Below are 11,568 nucleotides of genomic sequence, written 5' to 3'. Positions count from 1 at the left end.
CTTCTCAGGCTATAAATGAGATGGAAAATTTTATTTTCAGACTTGCAAGTTTCTGTTAATGTAGTCTTACAGTAAACCAGAACTAATTTATGTAGTCATGTTTCCTGTCTGGTCTATCTGGGGAGTCCGGCACCTGTTGACTGCTTGTAGGAAATCAGCAGAGAACATCACAAATCACAGTCATGATTGCAGGCCACTGTGGCATTGTAATTGCAAGCACCCAAACTGCAACCCCATGACTGGGGTGCTGCAGTAGTGGCAACTACCAGGACCCATCATAAGTTCCCCCTCATTCATCACCATTATGACTTAATGCCCACTGAATGAATGGACATTAAGTGAGAACTACCTGTATTATATTTTGAACCCCTAACTGTAGAAGATCAGGCTTAGCCCAAGGGTAGGGTGAAACATGTCATTGGTTTGGAATTTTTATGCACTTCCACAAGAGACCTGCCCTCATAAATTCTCTTGACCCTTATCTAGAGCCATTTAGCGTTGACCATTAGTTGACCAGATTCTTGGGTATAGGTAGCAATCACAAACTCTGCTGTGCTTTGAACTGAATGAATGCTTCTGGTTATTTGCACATGACACAATAGCAATAGCGGTTAGGCTTTATACTGCACCGTAGCACTTTGCAGCACTCTCTGGGTAGTTTACAACATGGGTCCCCAACCTGTGGGCCATGGCCCACTAGTGGTCTGTGAGGGGTTTGCAACTGGGTCATGGAAACAGCTGGCAAGCATGCGCCTGCACACATGGTCCTCACATGAGCAGCAGGCAAGCATGTGCATGTCTCTAGCGCAAATGGAGCTATGCACGAACACATTGTTGCCGGTCACTTGCGTGAACCATCCCCTTTCCCCCCCCCCCGCTGATCCACAATACCTGTAATGGGGAATTCTGGTTTAAAATGTAAGCATTGTTTGCATATTGTCCCCCAAAATCTGACTCCTCATTTTACCGACCTCGGAAGGATGGAAGATTGAGTCAACCTTGAGCTCCATCAGGATCAAATTCCAGGCTGTGGGCAGAGTTTGCCTGCAATTATGCACTTCAACCGCTCTGCCACCAGAGCTCCAAGTAATTTAACCACTGCACCAAGCAGCCCAATTAATTATGGAAGTTCTATATGAATGTTCCGCTTTTATTAAGTAGCCTTCTGAATATGTTCCTCCATCATACCTTTTGGAGGCACGGCTGATCTACCTTTTATTTTAAAAGCTACCAAAAACATTCCTTAGCTGATCATCAGGGTTCTTCCCCTTTCTTTCTCAGCCTCCTCTCAATCTCTCACGGGGATCAAGTGAGAACCACAACTAGTTCTCGTGAGAGGGTGAGGTTCCCACCAAACCATCCCAATCTTGGCAACTTTAAGATGTATGAACTTCAGCTTCCAGAATTTTTCAGCCAACAGCCCAAAAACAGGCACTAAGATCCATAGAAACAAAGGACTACCATACTAAGCAGGACTTGAGGGCCAGATGGTGTAGAGAGAGTCCAACACAGAATGGCAGAGTGTAGGATGCAGGCAAAATCAGCATACTCTGAGTGGTACAACGAAGTAGTTGCCACGGTGTACAGGCGTATCTGCACAGTGTATGGGCTATAGACCCTCACAGGATCAGATGGGAGACTTCACAGAAGTTCATGACAAATAATAGGCGGAAGATCTTGTGGACCTTCTATCCAGATGTTTAGGCAGGTACTGGCCAATCAACCAGACACTGTGGTGGTAGACTAGGGCCAGAAGACAGCAGTGATGAATAAGATGTAGCAGTGCCAAATGACAGCAACACCAGGAAGAAGGAAAAAGAGAAGTGGGGAAAGGACCAGGGCCTGAAGGAGGAACAAGAGAAGATGTGGAAAGTAAAAGCCAAAGGGATGGTAGGAGCACCCAAGAGTTGTGATTCCTAAGCTAGGAAAGTGACTCCAACATCCCAGGAACAACATCAGTGCTCTCTGTCCAGAAGAGTGCAGTGTTAGGAGCAGTTAAGTACTGTGTAGAACCCCCAAATCCCCAGGCTTCTGGTAGAGAACCCAAGATTGAAGAAGGCACAGACCACCCATAAGGTGAGATAGGATTTTACACCCTTTAAAATGATTTATTCAATTTATATGGCCCCCATCTCTGTACAGGTGGTTGAATCAGTCGAATTTGGGAGAGGCAGAAAAATCTTTCTGAACATTTTTTTGCAGATGCCCCTTGCTAATGTACTAAGACATCAATTTACAGCAAGATTTGGTCTATCTTCAGTTCAGGCTCACTGGTGAGTTGCTAAACTCCGAATTTTAAAACCAGCCAGAGGACTTTGAAATGTAAACTCTGAATTACACGGCCATTGACTCAGCATTTCCATCTCTCTTGCCTAACCTTCCCCATACAATAACATTTGTAATCATTCTTTCAATCTGGACTCTGGGCTTTGACTCACTTGTTTTGATTAATGGGATTGCACATCCTTTCAAGTTTAGCTCTGAAAAAGATGCGTCAAACCGGACTGGCTTATAAGTGGCTGATAGCTCACTGTGTCCTGCTTAGCAAAACCATTTGAGATGTAATCAGTAAATTGTGGTTCAACTCAACTAAACAAAATTAACCAAATGGAAATCATTAAAAAAAACATCCGTTGTGCAGTATTTAAAAACAATTTTTGGGGAAATCAAAACAACAAATGATGGTTACCCCACATATACGTACCAGTTCAAGCGGTGATACATTTAAGCTCCTGATTTTACTTAGGTGGAGAAAAGGTCCAGCCAGGACTCTCTTGGAGGCCCTGATAGCATGGGGGGGGCATTCACGAGAGTGACGGCAGAGACTCTTGACTTGCTATCCTTCTGCATGCAAGAATTTTAAATTCTACGGTGCATTTGAAGACCGAGATCCTTAAATACGTATGAGATCTCACCTGGTTGAGAAACAAGTCTGGCATGGTCGTGTCTTCTTAAAAATCTGGCTCAGAGGACTATTTCTCTCTCTCTTTTTGTCACTGGAGTTTCTCAGTCTTGGCCATTTGAAGATGTATGAACTTTGACTTTCAGAATTCCCCAATTTTAGAATGTGTGAACTTTGACTCCCAGAATTCCCCAATCAATTTAATGGACTTCACCTCCCAGAATTCCCCAGCCAACTTTAAGATTGTGGACTTCGACTCCCAGAATTCCCCAATCAATTTTAAGATATATGGGCTTCACCTCCCAGAATTCCCTAGCCAACTTTAAGATTGTGGACTTTGACTCCCAGAATTCCCCAATCAATTTTAAGATATATGGGCTTCACCTCCCAGAATTCCCTAGCCAATGTAATGGATTTCAACTCCCAGAATTCCCCAGCCAATTTTAACATATATGGACTTTGACTTCCAGAATTCCCCAGCCAACTTTGAGTTGTGTAGACTTTGACTTCCAGAGCCAATTTTAGAATGTGTGAACTTTGACTCCCAAAATTCTCCAACCAATTTTATGGACTTCAGCTCCCAGAATTCCCCAGCCAATTTAATGGACTTCACCTCCCAGAATTCCCTAGCCAACCTTAAGATATGTGGATTTTGACTCCCAGAACTCTACAGCTAGTATTTGGCTGGGGAATTCTGAAGTCCACACATCTTAAGCTGCTGAAGTTGAGAAATAGTGCCCCAAAGGACCAAGGACCACCAGCTACTGATGGTATACTCCTTCCTCCTTTGCTCTTTTTCTCCCTCCCACCTTCAGCTGCCAGTGTCCTCCATCTTCCTTACCCAAAAAAATACAACATTAGGAAACAACACAGGAACCATTTCTTTAACCAGTACAACAAAACAGAACATCATCCAAGGAAGGTTTCCTGCTCTCCCATCTAATGAGACAGCTTTGTCATTACCCTGTCCACATAAAGAATCAAAATCTTAACATTTAATCCCCTAAAACAAGAGCTGAAACAAACAGCTTTTCAAAATTCTGTATCAAATATAGGGGCAAGTAAGATAGTCTACATGGAGAGGGTCCAAAAAGTCAAGAGGTCAGCCACCACCATGTAATCAAAGCCCTGCCCCCTTTTTAAATGCATATTAAAATGGGTGGGGCTCAGATGACATGGCCTTGGACTCCATCTCCACTGTTTGGGGGACCCTGCCAGCCAAGAAATGGAGAGATTTCTCTCAAGTTTCCTTTATCCAATCAAATGAAAGTTGGTCAGGAAAAAAATGAAGGATTTCCCAGTCCAGCATGATGTAAAAGTGGCCTCTGACAGACCATCAGCCCAGGAAAGGGACGCAAGCGCTTAAATGTTGTGGTAGGGCCGGAGGCTGAGATGTTTGGTAGGACATAAGTGGTGCATTGCTGACAGGGTCCTCAGAGGAGATACATGGTGACACAAATGGATTTAAGCAACCTTGAGAAGGAAGCGTACCAAAGGATTCACACAAAAGAAAAACCAAAACAGTTAATTCACAAACTGTAAATACCAGGAAAGTAAAACAGAAAATCCTAGAGCAGATCCTTGACCAGCTGCAAGCCACTTCCCTGCCTAGGAGACTGAAGGCCAATGTTGACTGGAGCTCAGCCAGTTTCACCGCAGACCAGGGAGCCCATTCTGCACAGTGCCAGTTCCAGACATAAGGACAGTCCAGGATGGAACGTGTGAATCCACCCAAGTTAGACCTTGATTTCCACAGAGATGGATGGGTGGGCTGTTCTTGTTCTTCTAGATCCTTTTGTACCGGTAGATGTGATATCGGCAACAGGGGCAGTAATGATCGACGTCCTTACAGCATTTGGACAGGAAGGGGAAGAGACAGCAGCACAGGCAGCAGCTGAGAGCCACATAGGAAAAATAAAAAGACAGACCATGACTTGAAAAGGGTTTTCTTATGGCTTGTTGTTGTTGTTGTTGTTATGCCAAGAATCTCAAAGGTGCTTTTTCAGAAGGCAACTGAACTGTTTTTTTCTTATGCCAAGAAATTACACCAAGAAATCCATTTCAAAATTGCATATACCAACCATCATCCATTCTAGCTCAGGCAATTCCTAATGACCCAGCAGTCTGAGAATGGATCAGTCCCCAAAGGTGTCACATTAGAAATACAGAATTATTGCCTGTCAATCAACCCCAGCAATTCTAGACCAGGGGTCTCCAAACTTGGCAAGTTTAAGACTTGTGTACGTCAACTCCCAGAATTTTTCAACCAGCCATACTGGCTGTGGGATTCTGGGAGTTGAAATCCTCAAGTCTTAAAGTTGCCAAGCTTGGAGGCCCCTATTCTAGACCTTAGACAGTGTACTGCAACCTGGTGCTTTCCAGGCCTCCAGTGGTCCCTCAGATTCCAAGCTTCCAGTCTTTGATTGCAGGCCCAGATCTGGTTGGAGAAGGCACGCTGAGGTTTTATTGTAAATATGTCCTTCTTGAAGAACCCCACCCACTTCATCAGCTTTATCCTATAGATGTGTTTCTCCCCGTGGCTGGCTGGGGAATTCTGGCAGTTGACGACCCCCTATCTTAATGTTGCCAAGCTTGAGAAACACTGCTATAGATGTAAGGTGACCAACCGTCCTCCTTTAGGGAGGACAGTCCTCCTTTTGTAAGTTCTGTCCTCCCTCAAAAAGTGTCCTCCTTCATGTCCTCCTTTTCGATATTTGAAGACTATCAAATTTGCAGGGCTTTTTTTCCCCTCATAGAACGCTCAGAACGGCGTTCCGGCACCTTTTTTTGATGGTTTTTTTTTTCAACTTTTGCATGAGCTGTGCTACTCCCGCTATTGGCTTTCGAAAGCCAATAGGAATTGCTGCTGAGGGCGCCAAAACACCCGGCTGGCAAACTTTGCACATGCAAGTTGTCTGTATTATTGTTGCAATGAATAAAATGTTTCTTTTATTTACGATATTTTTTTTCTTCAATTTATTTGTGTCCTCCTTTTCATTGTAAAAAAGGTGGTCACCTTAATAGATGGCAAGCTTCTTAGAGCAGGCGTCTTCATAAGGCTCCACCTCAGCCCACTCCCAGAATTCCCTAGCCAGCTTTAAGACTTATGGACTGAGTGGCTGAGGCTGAGAAACACTGGGCCAAAAAGCATCTCCAGGATCCAGTGGTTTCTGTAACAGGGCCAAAGCAGCTCCGCCCCCTTAAGTACCTGTATGCAAATGTCACTGTGCAGGTTCCAAAGGGGTGGAGCTTGCATCAAAATGGTGCACCATGGCTTTGATTTGCGCTTCCTGGAAAAGCCTCTGGGCTTACCTGCAATGAGGCCCCACAAACCCAGACAAAGCCCAAAGTAAAGCCTCAGGTCTACCCCATGGCACCAGTGCCCCACCTGTGATATCCCTAAGCTCCTCCCAAATGAACTTCAGAGTAACACTCAGCTACCAAAATGTCCCCATCTCTGCCCTGAGGCATCCGTTTCACCCCTTTAAACTCTTAGGGCTGGAGGAGGATTTAAAACAAGAAAATCAAGGGGGCAGCCCTCATGAGAGATGTGAAAAAGAGTGGGGCTGAGTGCAAAGGGGTGGACGTCCTCTTGAGTTTTTGATAGGGTTGCCAGGTCTGCTTCCAAAAAATAGCGGACAAGTGGGGGGGGGGGGTTAAGTAGTAAAAAAAGTAGACTGTACAGCTTTAGATTACGTACCATTTCATCCTAAAGCTTTTGAATAAAAAAAATGTCCACTATTTTGTGGGAAAAAAAATAGTGAACATAATGTGAAAAAAGCGGACTGTCCACTCAAATAGTGGACACCTGGCAACCCTAAGTTTTTGGAGCCTCCAGCCCCTCCCCTCCAACTAAAGTGGGGGAGGGGGAATGTTGGGCCTGACTTTGGCTACTCTGACCTAATGAACTCTGTGAACCTGGAGGAAGATAAAGTGGCAGAGCTGGGACACTCACCCTATCAGACACAGGCAGGCCGAGAGGGCATAGGTTAGGCATCCCACACGGAAGACCACCTCAGTGGTGATGATCTGTCGGCAACAGGGGCAGATGGTGGATGCAGGTTTACTGGAGAAGATGCCGGCCACCACAACAGGTGGGGAGGAGTCCATGCAGACTATGGGACAGAGAGGGGACAAACAGCAAGGTGCATTCTTACATTCTAGAGCTTTTCAGAGTAGGCAGGAATCTCTTCTGGACAGCCACTTCTCTGGAATGGGACCTCAACCTTGGCAACTTTAAGACTTGTGGACTTCAACTCCCAGAATTCCTCAGCCAGCTTTGCTGGCTGAGGAATTCTGGGAGTTGAAGTCCACAAGTCTTAAAGTTGCCAAGGTTGAGGACCCCTGGTTAAGGTCTCCTGCTTGAGCAGGGGGTTGGACTAGAACACAGGTCAAACAACCTTTTCATGCTGGCAGCCTGCAGGGAAAGGCTGGGAAATTTATTTGTGTGTGCACAGGCGCACAAATGGAGCCACAAGCGAACAAGGCCACACGCACCTGCACAGGGCTAGGAGTGCAGTTTTCTGCAGCTAGCACCCACGTGCATGTGCAAACAGGATGTGCAACCTGCACTGCGCTAGCAGACCCATTTGCAGATTCTCCTGATAATGAGGTTGAAAGCTTTTTTTTTTTTTTGCTAGGAGAGTTGGCTTTGTGAGAAGACCCCTGGGAATAAGCTTTTTCTCCATCCCTTTCCCCATCTTTTATCTTAGCTGGGCAATTTAAACCATCTCTGTCCTTGTGACCTGACTAGGATAGCCTTGGGTCTACCTGTCTACCCCTCAAGCGGTTCCACATAGACACTCTGCTGTATCTGCCCTTAAATACTTTCATTAAAAGTCTTTTGATTAAAAAGAGCAAGTGTGATGCACCCCTTCTATTTACACAAATGCTTCTGGGCCTCCCAGAGACTCCACCAGCACTATCAAAACAGAAACACCTTGAAGGAGTTCAGTCCAGGAGTTCCTTGGAACACTAATCAAGGGAGCAACTTAGTCTCATATGTGTCTTTCTAATTAAATGGGTGCCCTGTCATTTGCCCCACTCGAATTGCTAACATTTGCTGAGACTCTTCCTGGTCCATAGTCAGCATTCCAATCCTCCCCAAATGCTTTAGATACTTAAGGAGAACCTTCTTAAGAACCTTAAGTGGGAAATTCAGGGAAACATGGATGTTGTTCTCCCCAGGTATCAGTCTAGTGTGAGATCTTAGGTGTCCAGAATAAGCCATGATTGCATCATAAACATAAATGAGAATACTGGCAATTCACTTTGTCTATCTGCAAATGGCCATAAATGAGACATCTTGTATTTCCAGCATTCTGGACTATCCCTCTATCTATTTGTTTCTGTCTCCATATCTAACTCTCCATATCTATCTATCTATCTATCTATCTATCTATCTATCTATCTATCTATCTATCTATCTATCTATCTATCTATCTATCTATCTATCTATCTATCTATCTATCTATCTATCTATCTATCTATCTATCTATCTATCTATCTCTATCTCTCCTTATCTGTCTCTGTCTGCTTGCCTATCTGTCTATCTATCTCTATCTCTCCTTATCTGTCTCTGTCTGTCTGTCTATCTATCTATCTATCTATCTATCTATCTATCTATCTATCTATCTATCTATCTATCATCTCTATCTCTATCTGTCCATCTGTCTGTCTGTCTACTCCTGTATCTAATCTATCCCAAAGTCACTCATCATTCTGTTGACTACCTTGTGCAAAGTCTAGCAGAGACCTCCGCCCTTGGTGTTTGGGAACAGACCTAGCAAAGAATGCTACTTGGACATCTAAGGCATCTTATTCTTCCCCAAGATTGCAGGTAGTCCTCAATTTATAACTTACAACTGACCAGAAATTCCGTTGCTAAGCAAGGAAACTGTTAAATTCGTCAGATGTGATTTTGCAACCGTAGTTTGCCATGCTTGTTAAACAAATGACTGCAGTTCTTAAGTGCATCATGTGGTTGCTAAGTGAGTCCGACTCTCCCCATTGACTTTGCTTGTTGAAGTTACCGAGAAGGTCGCAAAGGGGATCACATGACCTGGGATGCTGCAACCTCTGTTAAATACATGTTGGTTGCTAAGTGCCCAAACTTAGATCACGTGAACATGGGGATGCTGCAGCAGTCGTAAGTATGAGGAGTGGTCAAATGCCACTTTTTTCAGTGCCATTGTAAGTTTGAATGGTCACTAAATGAATGGCTGTAAGTCCAGGACTAACTGTATATCAGTGTTTCCCAACCTTGGGAACTTTAAAATGCTATGCTGGCTGGGGAATTCTGGGAGTTGAAGTCCACGCATCTTAAAGTTCCTAAGGTTGAGAAACACTGCCTGTGTATGAATCAGTCTTCAGCCTATAAGTTTCTGGTCTGTACCTGGTCCTAATGCGTCACAAGGCACTTCTTCACAGCTGTACGGAGGTGGGGTTGGAATCTCATAGCAGCAAGCATCTGCACCAAGAGGAGAGTAGGAAGAGAAGCGTTACAGAGGGTTTGGATCAAGCCCCAAACCCAACCCTCTTTCTCCTTTGATCCAAGCCTCACCCTTAGAAATCCACCTGGCACATACCTGAGACGCGATAAGTCTCCGAAGCGTCAGGTGCGTACGGATCTGATGCATATTGTTTATAGCTTTGTGATTCCGAGCCGTAGGATTGGGGGGCATACACTTCTGGATTGTAGGGCTGTGATATGTAGGCCTCCGGGGTGTATGAAGCAGAGTATCCCGGAGCATAAGGTTCCTGGGGAATAGCCAGCGACACCATGGGAACGGAGACTTGCTCCTTCTGCTGGGACATCTTTATTCCAGACATCTGAGGGAGATGGGCGGTTTAAAAATATGATGGACGGGGGGACAGATAAACAAATAAGCAAACAAACAAACAAACAAATATTTTCCTCCAAAAGAGAAAAAGCAAGTCAGAGGGCAAATGTTTTGATTTCCACCTGTTAGTCATCTCAGGTGTTGGAAACAATACAAACCACAGGGTTAAGGTTGCATTTTAACTCTCCTGTTCTCACACAGTTTCATCAGAGGTATCTCTAGCTAATCACTGAACAAGCTAAAGCACTTACGGTAAATCTTGGACTGAATGTAGCTTACTCCAAACCAAGCTTCAAAGATCAAGCCAACTGGCTGGTGTAGGAGGAGCCTTGCTTACTGGGCAAAGCCTCATGAAGTCTTTGCCTTGTTAAACAGAGTTCACATCACTTTATCAATCCTTAGTAAGACCACATCTAGAATACTGCATCCAGTTTACAAAAAGATGTTGAGACTTTGGAAAAAGTGCAGAGAAGAGCAACTAAGACGATTAGGGGGTTGGGGGCTAAAACATATGAAGAACGGTTTCAGGAACTGGATATATCTACTCTAGAGAAAATAAGGATTTAGGGGATGACATGATAGCAGTATTCCAGTCTTTGAGGAGCTGCCACAGAGAAGAGGGGGTGTCTTCCAAAGCACTTGAATGCAGGACAAGAAACAATGGTTGGAAACTGATCAAAGAGAGAAGCAATATCTGGAATTAAGGAGAAACTTCCTTAACAGTGAGAACAATTAACCAGTGGAAGAGGTTGCCTTCAGAAGCTTCATCACTGGAGGCTTTCAAGAAGAGACTGGACGGCCACTTGTCTGAAATGATATAGGGTCTCCTGCTTGAGCAGGGATTGGACTAGAAGACCTCCAAGGCCCCTTCCAGCTCTATTCTGATTGATTGATACCCAACCCTTCCCCGATGCTGCCACAGACCCTGCCAGATATGATCAGCTACATATTTCCTAAATATAGACCCCAAGCTTCTTTGCACCCTAGATTTGTCAACAATTTATCTCAAATAAGACAAGCAATATATTGGGAAATATTCTCATTTTCACTACCAGCACTTTAAAAACCCCAAGACATTGGTAGAGTGGAGGGAAGGAAAGAAATTTGGCTTCAGTTAGATCAAGCAATATGCTGCAGACTAGCACTTGGTCCAGCAGCCATGAAGGCCTTGGCAGATATTCAGATGTACAAGGGCCAGATGGTTTTTCCTATGACACTCTATGGAAGAGAAAGTTGGATCTTGAAGATGCACAATAGAAAGAGTATTGACCTTTTTGGTGTTGGAGAAGACTCCTGAAGTCACCATGAAAGAAAACATAGACGTGAAGCATTAGGCAAATCAACTTAAGAGTTCTCACTTGAGGCACAAATGACCAGGTTCAAATTATTTTACTTTTATGTTATACAAAAACACAGCTCTCTAGAGAAGGGTCTAACTCTAACACATAGAAAGATAGTACAAGTGCGGTGGCTTACGAGGTTAGAATGTCGGGCTGATGATCGGCAGGCTCACGTTTGAGACCCTTTGCTGCCATAGGGTAGGGTGAGCTCCCATCATATGCTCCAGCTCCTGCCAATCCAGCAGTTTGAATGTGGGTAGATTAAGATGTACCACTTTGGTGGGCAGCTTTGCGGGGACACAAAAGAAGCCCCAGCTGGGTGTCCCCTGGGCAATATTGATATCACTGGCAAATCCTTTCATAGTGGAAGCACGAAGAAAAAAAAAACCATGAGGAAAAGTGAAAGGAAAGAGTAGAAGATAACCAGCAGCCAGGTGGATGGACTTAGTTATAATGGTGATGAACCGGCCACGAGAAGACTTGA

At 44.4% G+C, this 11,568-nt stretch overlaps 1 protein-coding gene across 1 annotated transcript; it reads right to left on the bottom strand.

Annotated features, from left to right (window-relative positions):
- Nucleotides 1-4,687: 4,687 nt before the first annotated feature.
- Nucleotides 4,688-9,718, bottom strand: LOC107296637 (lipopolysaccharide-induced tumor necrosis factor-alpha factor homolog). The gene is made up of 4 exons (XM_015825983.2): nt 9,490-9,718; nt 9,297-9,371; nt 6,858-7,017; nt 4,688-4,796 (listed from the first exon to the last, which is right to left on the bottom strand). The coding sequence occupies exons 1-4, from the start codon at nt 9,716-9,718 to the stop codon at nt 4,688-4,690; spliced, it is 573 nt and encodes a 190-aa protein (XP_015681469.2).
- Between the last annotated feature and the right edge of the window lie 1,850 nt (nt 9,719-11,568).

The sequence above is a fragment of the Protobothrops mucrosquamatus genome, unplaced genomic scaffold (genome assembly GCF_001527695.2).
Source record: "Protobothrops mucrosquamatus isolate PMUCROS unplaced genomic scaffold, P.Mucros_1.0 scaffold2910, whole genome shotgun sequence".
Taxonomy (NCBI): Eukaryota; Metazoa; Chordata; class Lepidosauria; order Squamata; family Viperidae; genus Protobothrops; species Protobothrops mucrosquamatus.
This window is presented reverse-complemented; position numbering and strand designations above follow the sequence as displayed.

Bases quoted from the DNA above. Each gene is read 5' to 3' on its own strand.
- LOC107296637 (XM_015825983.2), bottom strand. From the start codon at position 9,718: ATGTCCCAGCAGAAGGAGCAAGTCTCCGTTCCCATGGTGTCGCTGGCT. The intron at 9,372-9,489 runs GTATGTGCCAGG...CTCTTGGTGCAG, and splicing joins GGAGACTTATCGCGTCTCAG to ATGCTTGCTGCTATGAGATT. The intron at 7,018-9,296 runs GTACAGACCAGA...TCTGTCCCATAG, and splicing joins TTGTGACGCATTAGGACCAG to TCTGCATGGACTCCTCCCCA.